At 43.0% G+C, this 20,585-nt stretch overlaps 1 protein-coding gene across 1 annotated transcript; it reads right to left on the bottom strand.

Moving 5' to 3' along the window:
• Positions 1-7,198: 7,198 nt before the first annotated feature.
• Positions 7,199-20,585, bottom strand: LOC121300517 (phosphatidylinositol 4-phosphate 5-kinase type-1 gamma-like; the record flags this gene model as incomplete). Its single annotated transcript, XM_041229083.1, has 14 exons — positions 7,199-7,364; positions 8,280-8,363; positions 9,413-9,490; positions 11,874-12,012; positions 13,633-13,752; positions 13,885-13,914; positions 14,455-14,593; positions 15,036-15,197; positions 15,308-15,392; positions 16,285-16,333; positions 16,439-16,522; positions 16,908-17,113; positions 17,735-18,034; positions 20,421-20,585. Coding segments are annotated over 14 exons (1,644 nt in total), but the record flags the coding sequence as incomplete, so codon positions are not given.

Below are 20,585 nucleotides of genomic sequence, written 5' to 3'. Positions count from 1 at the left end.
GCAATTTGGAATAAAAAAGAGTAGTGTTTCCAAATGATAGCAACTAATTAAAATTCAGATAGTGAGAAGCTTTACATTTACACAAATATTTGTTCTAACCAGTCAACACCCCAATGCACTAAGGAAAACTTCCCTCACTAGCAAGTCGTGAACTGACCCAAGCTTCCAAAAACCACCGATCAGTGTATCAACGTTCTTCCCTAAACAAAAACAAAACCCAAACCTTTTAAAAGGGGAGGTTATTTTAGCCCAAATGCAAAAACAAACATGATCGTCCCCAAGCCCACTGTGCCGCAAAACACTTGCTGATAATAGAATTGACACAACATCAAAGCAGGCCTGGCTGTTTATGTGGCTGTGCTGCCACCTCCTGGTAGAGAAGGTGAACAGCAAGTATATACTGCTCACAAAATGTGAAGGACTGCAGAGGCTCAGTGTGGGGGCAGGTGGAATCCAGGGAGCTCACAGTCTGATTGAGTGATGATGCACATCCAGCTCCTAAGCCCCTCTGAGCTTCCTGTCTGCTCCTGCAGCGAGCCTGTCCCTTCAAGGGCACGTCTCCGGGTAATCCAGCATCACCACGTCAGGAGCCCCAAACACAAGCAAGGATTGTGCAGACTGTCTCCAGCAGCAATAAAACCAGGATTGGGTATTAGCTGCCCTCCTGGATTTCAGTACATTATATAAGCCACTGGTTCCTAGCGTTGTTAACGATCACCCTGTTCTCATTGCACTGCATCAGCTGTTATATATGTTGGGCTGTATGAACTAAGTTTTTATTTTTTTTTTATACCTTTTTAATAGGGTCAGCTCAAATATTACTCATTTCAAGAGCACAAAGGCCCCTTCAGGTAGGAAGCAGAAATCAAAGACAAAGAATTCCTCTGACGCACTCAGAAGTTAAATCAACCAATAAAATAGCTTTAAAAAGAAACAAAAAACGTACTGCTTGCATGAATCAGGGACGGGAAATAAGACTCCTACTGCATAGCAGTTTTACCCATTCCAGGTTTTAATACAAGCTTGATTAGCCACAGTGTATAGCAGGGGCCAGACTTAACCCTTTAATGGGACTGGACAATATAAAAATGTGTGTGTGTGTGGAGGGGGGGGGATTCAAGTTACACTGATGAATGAAAACTGCTTGGGAGAAAGAATCACCAACATGATTACATTTGAGACCGGCTGTTCTAAGGTCTACACTCTACACACACACAGACACACACACTGTGAGCAGCACAAGTCGTGGATTTAGCCAAGAATTACTCACTTGGTTCTTTTTTGTTTTCAGGATTCGTTCCTGTTTTTTTTTTCTCTTACATTAAACAAAAGACACAACAGAAACAAAAGCAGCACGCAAACAGCTTGTGGTCACGGTGGGTTGCAAAGAGGGGTCCACTAGGGCAGCGGTTCCCAAGCCTGGTCCTGGGGACCCCCTGTGTCGGCTGGTTTTCATTCCAACCGAGCTCTCAATTACTTAACTAGACCCTTCATTGAATTGTTAGACCTTCTAAATTGTTTTCAGCTCTAAAACAGTTGCAGAGTTCAGTTTACTAATACAATGTTCTAGCTAACTTAATCTGCAACTGTTTAAGAGCTGAAAACAATAGACCAGTGCTCAGTTCAGTGAAGGGTCTAGTTAAGTAACCGGGAGCAGACACAGGGGGTCCCCAGGCCCAGGCTTGGGAACCGCTGCACTTGATAAACTGAGCTAGTTCTACTTGGCGGATTTGAAACTAAATGAAAGGTTTATAGTGCAAGCTAAAACTAGGAGAAGGTGCTCAACAAAGCAAGACTGAGGATCGCGTTTACTGAACAGGAAAAGCGGAGTTCAGACTGTCCACGGTGCTCACACAAAGCAGCTGGATCGAGGCTACTTCCCACCGGAGATGAGGACCCAGGGGAGGGACAAGGGTGTGGTTTCAACAGAGGGACTGCTGTGATTGGACCCGTTTTGGAATTTTTTTTTAAACTCCTTATTTTAAGCCCCTCGGTCAGGGGGTCTCCAACCCTGGTCCTGGAGAGCTACTAGATCTTCTGGTTTCAATCGAGCTCTCCGCTACTTAATTCAACCAGTTACTGGCTTATCTCTAACCCTGGTCCTGGAGAGCTACTAGATCTTCTGGTTTCAATCGAGCTTCTCCGCTACTTAATTCAACCAGTTACTGGCTTATCTCTAACCCTGGTCCTGGAGAGCTACTAGATCTTCTGGTTTCAATCGAGCTCTCCGCTACTTAATTCAACCAGTTACTGGCTTATCTCTAACCCTGGTCCTGGAGAGCTACTAGATCTTCTGGTTTCAATCGAGCTCTCCGCTACTTAATTCAACCAGTTACTGGCTTATCTCTAACCCTGGTCCTGGAGAGCTACTAGATCTTCTGGTTTCAATCGAGCTCTGCGCTACTTAATTCAACCAGTTACTGGCTTATCTCTAACCCTGGTCCTGGAGAGCTACTAGATCTTCTGGTTTCAATCGAGCTCTCCGCTACTTAATTCAACCAGTTACTGGCTTATCTTTAACCCTGGTCCTGGAGAGCTACTAGATCTTCTGGTTTCAATCGAGCTCTCCGCTACTTAATTCAACCAGTTACTGGCTTATCTTTAACCCTGGTCCTGGAGAGCTACTAGATCTTCTGGTTTCAATCGAGCTTCTCCGCTACTTAATTCAACCAGTTACTGGCTTAGTCTAGATTAACTGCTGTTCCAGATCTTTACCCATTGAGGAGGTGAAGACAAGTATTAACCCTGCAGGATTCGGGCTCTCCAGGTTAGACACACTTACTGGGTGGGCTTTTGTTGTCCGTTCCTTTATTTATAATTTTAAGAATTAATGACGTGAACAAGATACTCGAATGGAATTATATATAATAGATCATTTTTAGTTAACTTCTCACGGCTGTCTTTTTATGCAAAGGTTATGATGTGTATGTATTGGTTGATAAAAACGAGAGTGCATATATAGACAAATAAATACACACACTAATAAAATATATATATATATATATATATATACACACACATAGGTACCAGGGCTGGAAATTAGACTCCCATTGCACAACAGTTCGATCCGTTCCTGGTTTTACTAGAAGTTTAGTAAGACACACTGAGCTTGTTACCTGTACACTGGGGCTAATCAAGCTTGTATTAGAACCTGGAATGAGTCAAATTGCTATGCAATAGGAGCCTTATTTCCATCCCTGTATACTGTATGTATAATAATAGATTCAAAGTGATAACCCAACATATTTTCGCAATGCAAAAGACTTACTTTTTCAAAAATTACAATCAAATTCCAAAGCAATGAAACTCAATTTCACACATGGTTTCACAACAACACATCATTTGCCCCGTTGATAAAATGGAGGTCACGACACAATGTTTTTGCAACGAAGAATAATAAAACGTTTCAAACCGGATCGCCTCTCACATCATGCCAAGGTCACAGACAGCGATCACTTTGTGTTTAAACTGCACAGTGGAAGCAGGTTGATTCCTACAGCATCCTGGGAGTTGTAGTTAATACAGTGGTTTGTGTCTGCAGCCTGCGTTCTTCAGATCATGCGTGTCTGTCATGATGTCAAAACCTAGGTGTGCGTGCATCGAAGGATGATCAAATCTACATTTTAACGCAGCTAACTAAGTAACATGTATTTATTTTTAATACTTCTGTTTAAGGAAGTATAGTTTGAGACATTTCCTTTACAGCTGAATGCTGTTTTCTATATATTTCATTAACTACACATTTAATAACCAAACCACTAAATACACAAAGCATTTAATTACCTCCCCCCCGAAAAAAGCAAACACAGAATTTTTTTATAGTTTTTATTTTCTCAATGTTTTATTTTTTATATTATAATATACAGACGCTTTATTCAGAGAACGTCACAATTTTTTGTTTCATCTGTATTTGTAATGCTGCTCCTGGTTACTCTTCACGCTGACCGATCTCATTAACTTTTCGACTTTCTTCTTAAAGTAGAGAACATAAAAAATAAAACTAAACAAAACAAAAACCCATCATCACATCAAGTAGCTTGTCTGCTCCACCTCCTGTCTGCTGACCGTATAATTTGTACAGGGGGAAAAAAAACACCCAGACAGCTCACAGTGGTTTGAATAGGAATTCAGTCTTTAAAAAACAAAACAGTTTCACAAACATCAGCCCCGCGCCTCCAGCCTGGTATTGAATACAGCACACAGACCGCTCCCCATGCTTTACACACAAGAGAAACTCTCCCCATGGCTTCTTTTGAAATATTTTCTTGAAGGTAACAAATATTATAATCACAGTTACAACTCAAGAAGAAAGAGTAATTACATAAAGTAAATCTGACATGGATCTCACTCGAGTCAATATTAGCAGCATGACAAAATAAAATTGATTATAATATTGATTATATATATATATATATATATATATATATATATATATTATATATATATATATATATAATATTATATTAAATTTAATTATTAAATTATTTAAATCAAATTAAAAATAATCTCACTACAATGGAAAGCTATCAAATATGCATTTTTCTCTCAATAAGGCAATCCAATAGCTAGTCAGTTACACATTATTGCAGGTTAACTATTTATTTATTTATTTGAAATACAGCAATTAAGTATACTGGCCACTGCACATCTTCATAACAACTAACAACACTTTACATTATTATTATTTTTTTTCTGTTTACAAGTCAAAAAAATAAAATACAAATATTTTGTTTCATGGAGTGACATGAAGCAGATCACACCCATACTTCATTTGAATCCTGTATCAACCAACAAGGTAAATCACTTGTCAACCTGGCATACATTCTTCAGGATATTTCACACTGCGCCAGCAGGACAGAGCGAACACACACGAGTGTACAGTGATGCCGTGCCCACATGCACAATAGACTGACACGGGAGGCTTGGGAAGTTGCTAACTATCCCCCCCTTGCTCTGTTAATATTAATGCATGTTTCAAAGATATGGAAATGCTGCCTTCCCCAGTAAGTGCCATTGTCCTCATTTGAAGACAGGCTACTTTGTAATTTTTTGGAGCATTTTTAACTGGCACCTCTAAATTTGTTTCTTTAACTGTATTGTTATAACCCTAACCGTGTGTGTGTGTGTGTGTGCGTGCGTGCGTGCGAGCAGGAGTGACTTTCAGGGGCAGGCCACTTTTCCTTTATTGTCTCAGCTTATTTCTGATCTTGAAACACTATTTTGCTCACTGGGTAGGATTTTACCTGCACTGCAGAAATCCCTCAAAGTGCTGGGAATCGGTAGCACTGGTGTCCAAACCTGTAGTACAGTGTGAAGAGTCACGGGACTTTGCATGCAGGGGGGGGCATGAACTGGCATGAACAGTGTTGTTCTTTTCTATTGGGGCCAAAAAGCGGATGCCGACTTAAACAACTGGCAAGTCCTGGTAAAGGAAGGCACGGTCTGTGTGCCTGTTGGGGGGGGGGGGGATTCCAAGTGAATTTGAAACAGTGGTTAAATGCTAGCTTTATTATTGTGTTGTTTATTAGGAAATGGAGGGGGTTGTTTATAAAACAGAGCCCTTACTGTTTAAAGTTAAACAGCAGAACAATGAGAATAATTAGAGGAATGTTGTTTTTTTTTTTCTTTGTTTGTTTAAACCAGTCCTACAAGCTACCCTGGGACTTGTGTATTGTATTGCAACTAGTTGCTTTGTGTAGGTTAACCAGAATTAAAAAAATATGCAGAGTGGCTTTCGTGTTTTTAGGGAACACAGGCTTTCTCTTCACTGACCACAACAGTAGAGCGTACAAACAAGGAGAGAAAAGGTGTAGCCAATCTGAACCAGCTGCACAGCTCCGAGATCAGGACACCGCTGAACAATAAGAACTGCAAGAGCCCCGTCACCTCTGACCCTTACTGACCCACCAATCCAGCCACGAGACACAATTCTGCACAGGAGAACGCAAGTCTTTAATGAAACGCCTCCAACAGAACACTGGCTGTGCGCGGGGCACTTAAGAGTTAGAAGTTAATACGCTACTAGTGTTCAAGTCAGGTGCAATTGACCCAATCTCATGTGGGGAAGCGAGGCAGGTAGATATAATATGTGCAACAGAGGACCCCTGCATTGCAGTTTGAACCATTCCACTTTTTAGTGTGTGTCTAATGAATAATATAAATGCATTATAAATTTCGTATGGGTCCCTTGAAATGAGGGCTCACAGAATTGCTATACAATTGGGTGACAGAAGACCTCCGCATAAGAGACGGGGTCAGATACACAAATTCACTTGCAGTTTAACCACCAAGCCTCAATCCCTCCCCCACTGTTCTTTTCAGGACGGTGTCCTGCATTATAAAGCACAGGCAAACAAATACACCGCCCTGCCTGAATACTAGCACCCACTCCCGTGTCTTTGGTCATTTTGTAATAGCCACCGAGTCTACAAGATGTGGGACGGTCTCTCACATCCTCTATTTTAGCATCTTGATTGTCGTCCGAGGATCGGGCAGGCCAAGCAGATGTCCTGCTGTTCTCAAAGCGGTTGCACCTGACAGGGGCGCTGCCGTCTTGGTTGTACCCATCCTTATTGTGAAAAACGTAGGGCATTTTCATCAGAACTGCCCCCTCTGCCAGGGTATTATGAAGTGCTCTGTGATTATACTGTCCTCGCGTCACTTGACCAATCAGGCTACTTCACTCGATCAGATCAGATTCTTTACTGGGAGGGATTGAGAGCTACCTTTTGGGCAGGACTTGGGCAGGATCCCTATAGGATTAACATCACAAGACCTGCTTCCGTTTATGCAAGGAATATACAAAAACAGACGAAAAGCAAAATCCTAAATAAAAAATAATGCAGGTAGCTTCTCCTACAAGAAAATAAACCTGAAAATAATAATAATAATAATGAAAAAAATTTCACAGCATTAAAAACAGTTTGGAAAGTGCATAAATAAAGCAAATATACACACATATTTAAAATTCATGATGCTTGATGGAAGTATATAGTTTTTCTTCATGTCTTCATTTTTTTTTTTTTTTTTTTTTTTTTTTTTTTTTTTTAAATCCCCCCCCCACCCACCCCACCCGGCCTAGATATAGTTTACAGGGTTTAGTTAAATTTAGTTTGTATTGAATTTTTTTTTCCTCCTTAGGGTTTTTTCCGGGAAAAAAAAGAACCGGATGAGTGCGGGGTGGGGGGTGTGTGGGTGGGGGGGGGGGGGGGGGGGGGGGGGTGGTGGGTGTATTCTCTCCGGAAGCCTTTGGATCTGGATTTCAAACACCGCAGAGTCAAAGAGTCTCCCTGAGGCAACAGAGTCCGTCAAAAACATACCTCCATCTCTTCTCCCGTCTCACGTGCTATCCGCACTTGGAATTACTGAGGGAAAGGAGACACAGAGTTAGGAAGGACAAGGAAAACGGGTCAATCCGTCCTTTGGATGAGACATAAAACAGAGGTCCTATTGTAAGTGACTCTGCAACAGCAGTTGTAATGATACACAGATCACTCCCTAGTCTCTAAGTCGCTTTGGATAAAAGCGTCTGCTAAATAACCGATTCATTTCAGGAGCTTGTGATTACAGGGGGACTAACTGCTACTGAGAAACTTTGTAAAATGAACAGATCTAGGGGTGGGGGGCTGGATTCTTGTCTGATGATAATGTTTTTGTTTTCTTTTCCCATTCAATACAGTTTCACTTTGGCGATGCTGCCGTACAGATCACACAGCAGAGACGAGTTCGCACCAGAGACTTGCGTCTTGTGCAGAAAAGATTTCAACCTCCGAGGATCAAAGAGAGACCCTTTGCTAGTTGTGTTTTGATGAATCAAAACGTCCGCTGCGGCCGGTGCGTAAAAACAAAACATAAAAAAAAAATGCCTGCCTCGGTTTTTTATTTGCTTACAGTTCGGATTTGTACAACTTCCGAGTATATTATCCACCAAGCCATCTCACAGCACCCAGCTGTCTTAAGACTTTCCACAGCAGATACCAAACTGCAACCAGCAGCGGCTATACTCTGTGCTGGCCCTTAAAGGGTTAAGAGCAGACTGGTCTTTGTATTGAGCCAGTGGTCCATCCCAGCTCCCTACAGTGGCCCTACACCCTACTGACAGTGATATGACAGGTGCTTCATTTAATATTGTACACCAGGGTAAACAAGTATAAAGAAAAAATGAACTGCCTCTGTTCAGCACTCCACCCACTCACTGCAGAATTAAAAAGGTCCCAGAACAACGGGAGAACAGAAAAGAACAAGGTTTTCAAGAGAGGAAAACGACGGATCAGACTTACTGTTTCACCCTCCCCGTCCGAATCGGGGGGCGCCTGCGAATTATAGTGAAGTGGAGAGTAAACCCAAGTCCTTTCATCTGGAGGCTGAAACGCCAGGAGCAGACAGTAGAGGGCGCAAGAGAAACAGCAAGAAGCAGAGGGGCAGAGAGAGAAAATAAAGATAAAAATACTGCAAGCAGCACGTGAAGGATGAAAGCAGGAGAGGCGGTTTCCAACATTTCTGAGACAGATGAGAAACATATTTAACACACTGGGTCCTCGCTGGTGGTATTTCCTGCGCTAATCCCATCATGATAAGCAGTGAACTCTCCGCCCCCACAATTTGTAAAACGCCATTCACTGTAGCTTACCAGTTAGGCTAGGGTTAGAGACCATGTGTTAAATATGCAGTTCAAATGCAAGGAGTGGGTACACACTGTTGTTGCACAGTTAAAAAAGACCCCCCCACCCCCCTTATTGTTTATGCATTTTCACTAAAGGTGTTTATCATTTCGACAGCAGGAGTGAACTTGTTAAACTAGAGGATATAATTTCTGCATTTCACGCTGTGTGTCTGCGGCAGGCTACTAGAATCAGCAGAGCAGACCCTGAACTCAGGATAGTACGTTAACACAGGGGATTATGAAAAAATTAAACACTAAGCTTTTGCAATTACCACTCAATGATTGCGCACTTTATAAAAAGCCAAGGGACAGGAAAGAAAATACACAACCTGAAGCTACTTGCAATTTACATTCTTGAGTCTTTTAACCTGCACTGCGTGGCTGGGTTGGGGTCAAGTCCTGTTTTTCAATTCCATTTTTAAAAGCAATTCCCAATTCCAAATTCCCATTCCCTTTTCATAAATCCCAACACATCACTGATCACAACTGCAAATAGCAGTACTCTGTTAAAACGAGCTTCTCGCAGTGGCAATAGATTGATTTCAGATTGATGTCACTGTTGGTCAATTAAAACTGGCTTCAAAATGAAAGCACTGTAGTTGAAAAAAAAAAAAAAGAAAAAGTCATTGCAATTATTAGGTCTCTAAAATATAAATTCCTTCAAAATAAATAATTGGAATTTGGGAAAACCATGGATTGACCCAGCCCTGGTCCTGTGGCTACTCGAACCCTGAATTCAACTTGACTTACACCAACGTCACAGTCTGTGTGTGATCTGGACCTGCGCTGTGGGACGGGGGAATAAATCCAGTATCTTCCATCAGAGAACTAGCAGACAAGCCAGCGCCAGAGCAGGGGTGAGGGGGAGGAGGATGAGGAGTAGCAGAACAAATATAGAGATGCAAGAGTGATCAGAGCAGAGAAACGAGAACCAAAAAGACAACAGAAAGGGATCTAAAAGGCAAACAAAAAAAATGAAGAAAAGAATGCATGAACGAATAAATAAATAAAAACAGTTTACACCTTCTACATTTGGAGAAATATGATCAAATTTACACACACATTTCTCACAAACAAAACACTCAAATTATGGAGCAGACACTAGCTTTTGCTCATGCATTTTAAGAACACATTGTAGCCCCTACTAGATCTGCTACCAGTCTCATCTGCAGGGCGATCTGGAATTTGGACACTGTGCTGTACCCAACTGCCCTAATTTTCACAGCACTGCAGTTTTCAGAGTTTAATACAGCTTGGCTTGGCTGTTATCCCAGCTAGAGCACCCCCTCCCTCCCACCAAAGCAAGGGATGCCATTACTAATTGAGCAGTGTCCTTATATCCTGGCTAGCCAGCTAGATAATCTCTACATTGACAGACAGACAGGTTAGTGCTGTGAGAGGTGGTGCACAGAGAAAGTAAGATGTGAGTAGCAGTGAAAGGATGGAAGGGGGTTGTAAAGTTTCATTGCTCTGCAGTGCAGAGTGACTTCACTTAACACCAGCCTGTACACAAACTCTAACTCCATGCAGTGAAGCGTCCATTGCAGCCTATGTGCTGGACAGCTCTTGCTGACAGGACGCTGCCTAGCGAAACCGCCAACCCTGCAACAGCATCATCAGCATTTACATTCCTGTGGAATACACGGTATCCTTGAGGCTTCTTCTTACTAACTGCTGTAAAAGCTGGAACCAGACTTCCAATTGAATAAAAACGTAAAAGACCATGCATGAAACTAATAATTCCTCTCAGATTTCCAGCCTTGTTCCTTGACTTACTGTACAGGGGTCACCGCATAAAGAATTAGATCAGCCCAAACTGCTTACAGAAAGGTTTTAATGGACTCTAGCGTTTGCTTGAACAAACAGGAGAGGTAATTGCCTAATGGTAACACCAAAAAAATATCCACACCACACCCAACCTTAAACACAAAGCAGAACTGCTATTTGCAATTGTTAGAAGAAAAAACAGTTTGCTCTCAAATCGGCATGCAGTGAAAACCAATTCAAAGGAATGCATGCACACTGCATCCCTCGATTAGCTCCAAGTTCTGCTCAGCACACTTAGCTTGAAGCCAGCAAATTTGCGACACTATTTCCCCCAAGAATCACACTGCTAAAGATACAAAACTAAAAAGGGATGCACATAGGTGCACGAGATCTAAGGATTCTTTAAACAGAAGCAGTTTGATAGTTGTATGGATATAAATAACGAATGGTGGCTACTTTTACTGGAGCAATCCAATAAATAAATCTTGGAAAAATCTCAGAGCCAATGGAGGGGGATACAGCTTCAGTGAGTAAACCTTCTAGGGTTTAATTTATTCCCAAATCAAAAAAGAAAAATCCACACTTTTTGTTTCATCTCTGCAGTTCTCACACACACACACCACTTACGCACAGCTCAGAATCTAGAGCTCCACCAAGTCATCCAGACTGCGAGCCTGTGGAAACCAAACCCATTGCACTGCGTCAGAGCCTGGTCCACAAGACAGCGCCACGCGCGTGCCAGCGAGGGATCGGAAAGGATATCACTTGCTTTCTTGGTTCGGTTAGTTTCTTTTGTACTTGCACAGGGTTTTTGTGAGCTTCCTCAAAAAACGCATGCACCCTAACCGTGTTTAAATTATTTAAAAACTAATACTGGCTTGCAGCTAGGTGGGACCAATTCCAATTTCAATTTTCAATTTTCAAATCAATTCCCATTTTGAATTCCTTCTAAATAATTCCTTTGAAGGAACTGATTAAAAAAGGGACTGGAAATTGATTTTTAAAAAGGAATTGGAATTGAAAAAATGGAAATTGACCCCAACCCTGGTCTGTATTCCATGTGTCAAGTAACCATCATACAGCAAAAAAAGCAGAAAAAAAATAGCAGAGCTATCCAGCAGCAGAAGAAAAACAAACTCTTAATAGGCAATGTGTACTACACTTATCAACTGCAATTACTAGAATATTTATTATCTGCATTTACTAGAAAGTGTACACAACGGTTTTAACCTCATGTTGAGGATTTCTAGGAATGTTGAGCATTAAGGTGTTTTTATGGGTGTAAAAAAATGCTTTATTCCATAATAAAACAAAATCAAATAAATACATGCAATATCTATACAGAAAATGAATTCTGAAGGAAACACGCACATAGTTAAAACAGTATCGCTGTTACGGATCTTAAAATCTTATCCTGTATCCCTGCAGTTCCTGCTGGACTTACAAAGTAGATGTCCGTGACGGGCACTTCCTCCTCCTCGGCAGAGGCGTGGCTGGTGGATTCAGAGAGCTGACTGGCGCAGTCCGGCTCCACGATCACCTTCGGACTGGGCGGTACCGACCCTGGCGCCGAGGCGGGCTCGCTGGGAGGGAGAGACAACATGAACTCATTTAACCAGGAGATTTACCCACTGAGACAGAGGCCTCGTTTACCAGGGGGTCCTGGAAAACAGCACAAAAAATTGCAATGTGAAAAATAAAAATATTACAATGTGCAAACACAATAAAATGTGTGGTTCAAACTTAAAATCAGCAGCATACTGAGATCTAAGGCTAGTATAAATAAAGTAACCTCTATTTGATAATGTGGGCTGAGGGTGAAGCATTGGCAGGAGGTCCTAAGCAAGTCCCTGATGCGATCTTTAAAACCAGAGAAGGAGAGATTATCAGATTCCATCTTCATGCTGTGAAGGAAACAGTTCCTCGTCTTCTAGAGGTGATCTGCAAAAGATAATTCTCCCGGGCGCGTTTGAACCCCAGGAACAGCCAAATGAACAGAACCCTGACAGCGTAAGCTATAGCCAGTGCAATGTATCATAGGACTTGACCAGAGCTGTGGTGAATTGTAATTGTGTAATTCGAAATCAACTGTAGTTGGTCCTTGACACACCTGTATAATTGTAATTATACCAGACATGTGGCTGATCAATTAAAGATCACTCGCTCGTTACACTGAGCGAACATTACTCCTGGATTTTCAACCACTTTTAGTGACCCCATTCGTTTGATTAGGTTTCTGTTTCTGTATTTGTACCAGTGACTACTGACTGGTTATTTAGAATAAATAGCGTAAACATGTTAATGTGTGGGTGTTACTTTTAACTATAAAGCACAATTATAATTGCAAATTACTGCAACTGTAATGGAACAAAATCTAACTGTACTTTCAGAACCCTGCTGTAATTGGAATTAGAATTTTAATTGGCCTCTGGTCTTGACTTCACACAGTACGGGAATATTAAAATATTTGCCTGTCTGTGTGGCTGGTTTGCATTACCAGATCAAGCACAAGAAGTGCGATTTCAGTTGCTAATTTCAGCCAGCCAGATGGCTAATCTCCCCCTTTCCTGTCACTCTGAGCCATGTGCGTCTGTGTGGTTCTCACTCTTCTCATCTCCCTGACCCAATTCTGTCATGTACATTTCACTGGCGGCTTTCATTCACTTGCATAGACCCCACCCAGCACACAGACACACTTAACACTAGTCTTTTCAATGTAATGACCTGTACTAAAAATACTGTACGAACAAGTGAGAAACGTCTTCTGCTTTCTCTGTGTGAAAGCATGGAGAAGCGATGCGTGACTGCTCAGCAGGAAGTGGCATATGGACAGATATTGCACAGCACACACTGTCCTTCCCATCTTCACCTTGAGACTTCACTCCATCGTGCTAAAATTACCAAATACTAAAGAAACCCAGTTGGTTTCTTTAATTTTTCTTTCTCTGGCGTCATATTTCTAGCTGCTACAGCTGAAGAAGTGCAAGTGTTTGTGTTCTCAGTGCATGTGCATTCAAACACAGGGAGGGAAAGAAGACTCCTATTGCATAGCAGTTTCACCCATTCCAGGTTTTACTACGAGCTTGGTTAGCCACAGTGTGTAGGTAACAAGCTCAGGTGCGTCTTATTAAAAACTCCTAGTATGTGCAATAGGAGTCTTCTGATTCAGGGATGGAAAGATCTCAGAAGGTGGAAGGCTGCACCTGGTCTCTGGAGAAGCGTCGGGGACGATGGCGGCTTCGCTGTCGGGTCTCTTCACCTCCACCTCCACCGTGATCTGCTGCTGCTGCTCATCCTCATGCGCGCGCACCTCCTCGTGTGACCTACAGACACAAAGACCCAGGCGAGGTGAAGGCGGAGCCACAAGGCAGTCGGCAAGACAGCAGTGCACTGTAACTCCTCCTCCACCCCTCCCTCACCCCGCTCCCAAATTTCAAGAAATAATTCAGCCTTACCTCCCATCATGCCCTGATGAGGTGTGCCTCCTGAAAAAGAAAGAAAAAAAAATGTATATATATTTTTTGTAATGGCATGGCAGCGGACCTGCCTAGTGGACCACTATGACGGATGCCATCTTGAAAACCCGAACATCGCATTTCTCTACTTTGGTCTTTTTAATAACAACCCTAACTGATGCATTAACAAAAAAATATGTAGACAATATATGTTGGAGAATGAGACAGTTACTATGCACCCTTTAAACAAGTTATTGATGTTAACATTTAAAACTATAAACTTTTGCATGCAGAGGAATCTGTGCCAGTGACCTCCTGCACAGCCCTGATTAAACTGATCCAGTCTGTCAACCAGACCCAGATTCTAGTTTTACATATGGTACCTCATTTCTATAAACATATGCAGCACTTAGGTATTACAGTACATTCTCCAAATGTGCAATTACTGGCACTTGAAGCATTATCCAAAGTTGCACAGCACTTTACAGTAGCTTGCTTGACCGTTGTGGACAGGGTGCTATGTAATGCATGCGTGAGTCGCTCTGTGCCCTGGAGAGGGAGGGGGATTACCGGTATCGCGGGTGCTCTGAAGTGTCGGAGGGAGAGCGCTCTGGGATGGACAGAGACGTGGAGGACAGGGTCGTCGCGATGGACGCTGTCGTTGCTTCTTCAAAGGACGGCGGCGTGCAGGGCAGGAGGTCTGAGCGACCTGTGGGAAAGGGGGGGGGGGGGGGGCACGAAGCTTCGGGTCTGTTTACAACTCAAAACATGCAGCGTGGGGATCCCCTTATCCCAGTGACATACGTCGCACCCGTAGGTTGAAAGGGTCCCTTGTAATAGCAGCTTGTCCCAACTTTAATCTTGAGGCAACTACACGTGACCTAATGAGGACCGAACTTGTAATTGTAAAACCTGCAATGTCGAACATTAAATTTTTGACTACACACTTAGGAGTCTTATTTCCATCCTCAGAATAAGTGTAGGGTGTGTGAACATACGTACACACACTGTATGTATGTATGTATGTATGTATGTATGTATGTGTGCTGAATCATGTGGAGTATTGTGATTGAAGCTGTTTACAGAGAAAACTAACCATCCTGCGTTCCATTCTCTAAAATGTAACCTCCCCCTCAATCATCAGCAGGTACCTTCGTCCTCCAGTGTGGGGAAGCTGCGCACCCCTCGCAGGTCGTAGATGTTCTCATCTCTCTCGGAGAGGAGCTGGCTGGCAGAGAACGCAGCCCCGGGGCTGCTGTACCTGGGCACAGTCAGCGCTATCCGCCCTTTCTTGGAAGGAGAAGACTTCAACGCTACAGGGAACCGGGACAGAGAGCTCAGTGAGACCGGGAGAGTCAGAGGAGCCGTGCCGGACACTGCAGAGAAGTTCTAAATCATGTACAGTCAGCCTGGGTGTACTTACAGGAGTTCTTCCTGAAGACTGTGCTCGTCATGAACTTAAAAAACCTGTCTGCGTAGAAACTCGGCCTGTGCACTGAGACCGTGTCCTGGAAAGCAAGCACAGAGAGAGAGAGAGACAAAGAGAAGTCAGGGTGATTCATAACCTCACCCAAATGTAATCCCACAGAAATAAAATAACACTTTATTTACGCATAAACCTGTCGAGCTTGTACCCGAGGCCAACAGCACTTATTTTAATGTGCTTTGGCTTTTTTCTTTTTTTTTCCAGCTACAGCCAGCAGTGAGACGGAGAGCTTTATGAATATATTAATGAAGGGATCAAGACCATGGAAAGAATGAGATCACAGGACTGTGTGCACCAGTCAGCAGGAGTGAAGGGAGCGACACCCTGGCTAACAAATTATTATTATTTTTTTTGTTCCTGGGTACTAAGTGTTATTTCCTAATTGCTTATGCCTCAGAAGTATCGAAAATGGCTATTATTCCCCACAAACTTTGCTTTTGTGACCAGGACTGTGATATTTCAAAATATCACTATTTCCAATGGGAAAACAGGCAAATGTGTGTCTTTTCGTTCACATAAAGTCAGAAAAAAATATATGAATCCAAATTAACATGTATTTATAGTAAAGTAATATAAAAATGACTACAAAAGATTTAGAAGTGAGTAGTTTTTCGAGATTTACGATTATACTGTAAATACTGACTTTCTGTGAACAAAAAGACACACATTTGCCTGTTTTCCCATTGGAAATAGTGATATTTTGAAATATCACTGCCCTGGTCACAAAAGCAAAGTTTGTGGGGAATAATAGCCATTTTCGATACTTTTGAGGCATAAGCAATTAGGAAATAACACTTACTACCCAGGAACAAAAATTGTGTTACATAGTGTTTTTAATGTAATGCTTTTGGAGTCTTTAAACAGAGTTTACAGCGACTCAGTTCTTCAAAATTCAAATAAACAAAACAACTGACCCCATCGTGGACCAGAGCCTTCCAGGTGTGCTCCAGTTTCTTGATTAACCTAAGAAGTGAGACAAGACAACCGATTACACAGAAACGTTTGAAAAACAGGACTGGAAGTGAATGGAGGTCGAGTTCCATGCCAGTATTAAAGGCAACGCCTGACCTGTATGACTGCAGGATATCGATGATTCCTACGTAGAGTAACACCTGTTCTCCTTTTCCGTTCACTGCAGGGATACCGCCCATCCTGAATGGAGCACAGAACACAACATGCATGCTTAGGCAAAAGGCAGCCCCCGCTTTACCTTCATCTAACAGTCAATTAGTAGACGGCCCCATTAACACCACGACCATGCAGGGCATGAGGAGAACTCGGACAAAGAGGAAAGACTGCATTCCGAGTGCTGTCCCTTAGGGTCCAATTCCAACCCTGCTCAGCTCAGACAAGACCAGACTACAACTCGCTTCAGCATTGGCCGATTCCAGCATCCAAACTTTTAAACATGCATTACTATTGATCTGACATACGTTTCGATACCAGAACCGTCTTGCACCAGTGGTGCTTCATCTCAAAAACGGGAGAGGCAAACCAACGCTATCGGAACCCGGGACCGGGGCTCGTCGTGACTCACGTGTCGTCCGTGTCGATGGACTCGCCCCTGGCCGCTCCTCCCTGGATAGACTCCATGGCGGTGGAGTAGAGTGCTTTCTGCGCCACAGGCCTCTTCTCGTCACTGGTGCCCTGGGAGCCCTCGCTCTGACTCTCCCTCTCTGCCTGGTCCAGGTTGTGCACCCCCAGCAGCAGACTGTAGTCCATGATCTTAAAGCTCTCCAGCACCTGCAGGGGGACGAGCAGGGCCAGACAGCGGGGTGACGGGGAGCAAAACCGCAATGCTGCGCTCATCAACTCTTAAAACAGCATGAAACGGGGGTGTGAAATCGCTGGTCGATAGGTGCTGGTACGGCGCTCTCACGCCACGTAGTCAAAAACAAGATCGAAACATGCCAGAACAATCCAACGGATGAAAACGGCAGAAATCCGTTTGTTAAATCTCAACTCCCATTCAAGACAGACTGAGAAGAAAAAAGGTGATTTGCAATGTCAGCAGTGTGTTCAAACACAGACGGTACACTGAAGGCAGCACTAGCAAAGAAAACGTCTGCTTGACTTACAAGCTTCATATAAATTTTACCTAGTGCTTTAAGCCTGCCTGACCAGCCATCCAACCATTTGTCCCACTTTCCTGCTCTGCCCTCAAGTATCCCCCCCCCCCCCCATTTAAAAAAAAAAAAAAAAAAAAAGCTTGACCCATTCCAGGTTTTACTACGAGCTTGCTTAGCCACAGTGTATAGGTAACCAGTTCAGGTGTGTCTTATTAAACTCATAGTAAAACCAGGAATGGACCAAACCGCTATGCAAAGGGGGCTCTTATTTCTATCCCTGTAGAAGACAGCTTACCAGGCAGTCCCTCTGCAGCGTCTTGACCAGCGCGCTGTACGTGTCCATGTCCAGCATGAGTCCGTCTTGCAGTTCCTGCATGAAGTCCAGGTCTTTGAAGGTGGGGCTGGACTTCTCCCGCTCCTTCTTGGAGGCGCGTCGCTTGTAGGTGGAGCCCTTGAGGTCGTATTTGAGGTGCATTCGGACGACGCGCGGCAGGACATTGTTCATCACCACCATGCGGATGTTCTTTCCCCCGGACTGGATGCAGTAGAGCCCGTAGAACTTGGGCAGCAAGGTGCGAGGGTTCTGGTTCAGGTTCTGTTTGTGTGACACACAGGGAAGCACAGAGACAGAATAGGGGGTTAGCGGAAAAGACCGAAACACAATCAATCCGGTAAATCTGATCATCTGTCACAGAACCGCAAATGAGGATGAAAAAAAAAAAAAATTCTACAGTGCGTTTTTACTGTAAGAATCTCAAAAAATTCTGTACAATACAAAACAAAATCAAAATAAAATATATTTCTACAGAGAAACAGAAAGATCAAACAAGTAATAAGCTTGTAGTAAAAAAAAGGTTTACCAAGAATTTCACAAGCTGCTGTAAATACAGGGCTTGAAGCTCATACACTACTGGACCTGAAACCAGTGCCTATTTTCAGAACTTCCCTTGCGCGGGTCTATTATTGAAATGAGTTTGAACAATCAGTCCCCTGCTAACTGTGCTCTGAGCTCCCAGCACTGATCACAGCATCAGTAAGTCTATACGGTTAACAGTAGGAGATGTTCATGCAGCTATAAGGGAGGAACAATTTATTGAACATCAAACCCCTGATCATTTAAATACTACACTTGAAATTGTAGTAGTTGTAATACAGAGTACTGATAGCAAGACTAGCGAGGATCGATCCCTGGAAATCTCCAGACAGTTAAAATCTCCTGCCTCACAACAAAAAGTAAAACAGCAGCTTTTTATTTTTATACCAAGGAGGAACATATATTTTTTTTAAATTAACAAAATAAACCCAAGCACTCCTACTGAGAAATGAAGCAGAAACACATCTTGGTACGTGCATGTTTCCAACACCGTGCACAGTGATGTTATTCAAAGCGACCCTACTCCCCCTCCTTTGCGCAGTGTTGTTATGTGGTCGCATGTCTCTTCCGCTCAGTGGGATAAGAACTGTACTGCACTGCGAGAGATATTATTAACCAGGGAGGAGTGCACACAGTTACAATGTGGGGCTTGTTTTTCAAGAAGAGTTACCTAAGGTTGGCGCCTGTGAAGATTTCAGAACAAAGGAAAGCGAAGAGTTAAAAATGCCAAGGCACCTGCTGTTCTGCCTGTCCTTAAAGCAGCCAAGCCAATAAAGCCCTAAAAACACCAAAAACAAACCACTCTGGTATTAACGAACAAGGCAGAATGCACTTAGTTAATTCTGCTTGGCTAGCTGGTTTCTGAGTTCTCTCTAATCTCCTTGACTACGTAATGGCGTTTGCAATCACTCTCAGTGGTTTTATTAATACTGTATTAACATTACAGTTCTTGTATTAACATTGTCTTCTTGCTTTTAGCATGCAACCTATGATGAGCTTCACACCCACACAGTTAGGTTTTCAAGATGCACTGATGCAAGAACTCGAGTCACTTGCCATCACCCTTTACTCTTTGGTCCAGGTACAGTGATACTGCTTCTTAGGAGAGAGAGAAAGAGAGAGAGAGAGAGAGAGAGAGAGAGAGAGAGAGAGAGAGAGAGAGAGAGAGAGAGAGAGAGAGAGAACACACTGCACTCAATGTCATCTCTGAGCAACAGCAGCAAAATCCTAACACATGTTTCTTTGTGTGTTCCCCTGGTCCGTGTGCCCTCGGCAGCATTGGTCATACAATCTTCCTGTGTCCCTGCCCCCTGTGCATGATATTGTTAGCCAGCCTTCTCAAAAGGCACGTAGATTAATCAAATTACAGGGAGAAGTTGCTGGACTTGTATCACCTATTGGCTCGTTTTGTCGAGGCAACTAGAATGACCTGTTCAGGTACATGTGAAACGGGGAAAGGAGCCAGCGACACTAAGACTGGTTTGTTGTCTTCTTTGTTGTGAATTTAAAATGATATTCCTTATAATACTTATATAAAACGTACTTAAATAAATTGTCTTCAGTCACTGTGTGCACAAATTGTACCTGTTAAGTTTGCTATCTGTTTTATGATGTGTATATGTTCTTTTTTGTTCTTCTCAAACTCCATAGAGTTTTCACAAACTGTTTTAACAATTTAAAAAAAAAAAAATCAATAAAACTTAGTAACCAAAGAGGCTATCTATCTATCTATCTATCTATATATATACATGTGTGTGATCCCCAGTAAGGGAAGGGATTCTTCATGCCCTGCACCTAGTCGTGCTTCATTGAAACGGGTTACTAAAATGATCAGGACAGCACCAACGCTTAATAGCTATATAGATCTATTTTGGCATCAATCAAGCAGAAGACCTACAAGCTCACAAGATTTCCCACTGCATCAACCTTCTTCGAATGACGTCTTTTGATACAGTCTTTCGTACGAACGAATGGTCTTTTTTTTTTTTGGGGGGGGGGGGGTTCTTCCACCGAACACATTTCAATATTGTAATATTCGTCCCCTGCAGTAATGTACCCCGGCCCTATCCCCAGGTGCTCCAGTCAGCAGAACGGCAGGGCCACTCACCATGTAGTATCCGGGGAGCAGCTTCTGCAGAAACTCAGCCTCCTTGTGCATCACGGTCTTGATGATGAACTCGTCGTCCCTTGTGACGTAGAACAGGGAACCGCTGGCGCCCGGGTTCGACAGCTCAATCAGGGGCTCGTTGCACAGAGAATACTGGGGGACGGG

Source organism: Polyodon spathula, chromosome 26, assembly GCF_017654505.1.
Source record: "Polyodon spathula isolate WHYD16114869_AA chromosome 26, ASM1765450v1, whole genome shotgun sequence".
In the NCBI taxonomy this organism is placed as follows: domain Eukaryota; kingdom Metazoa; phylum Chordata; class Actinopteri; order Acipenseriformes; family Polyodontidae; genus Polyodon; species Polyodon spathula.
This window is presented reverse-complemented; position numbering and strand designations above follow the sequence as displayed.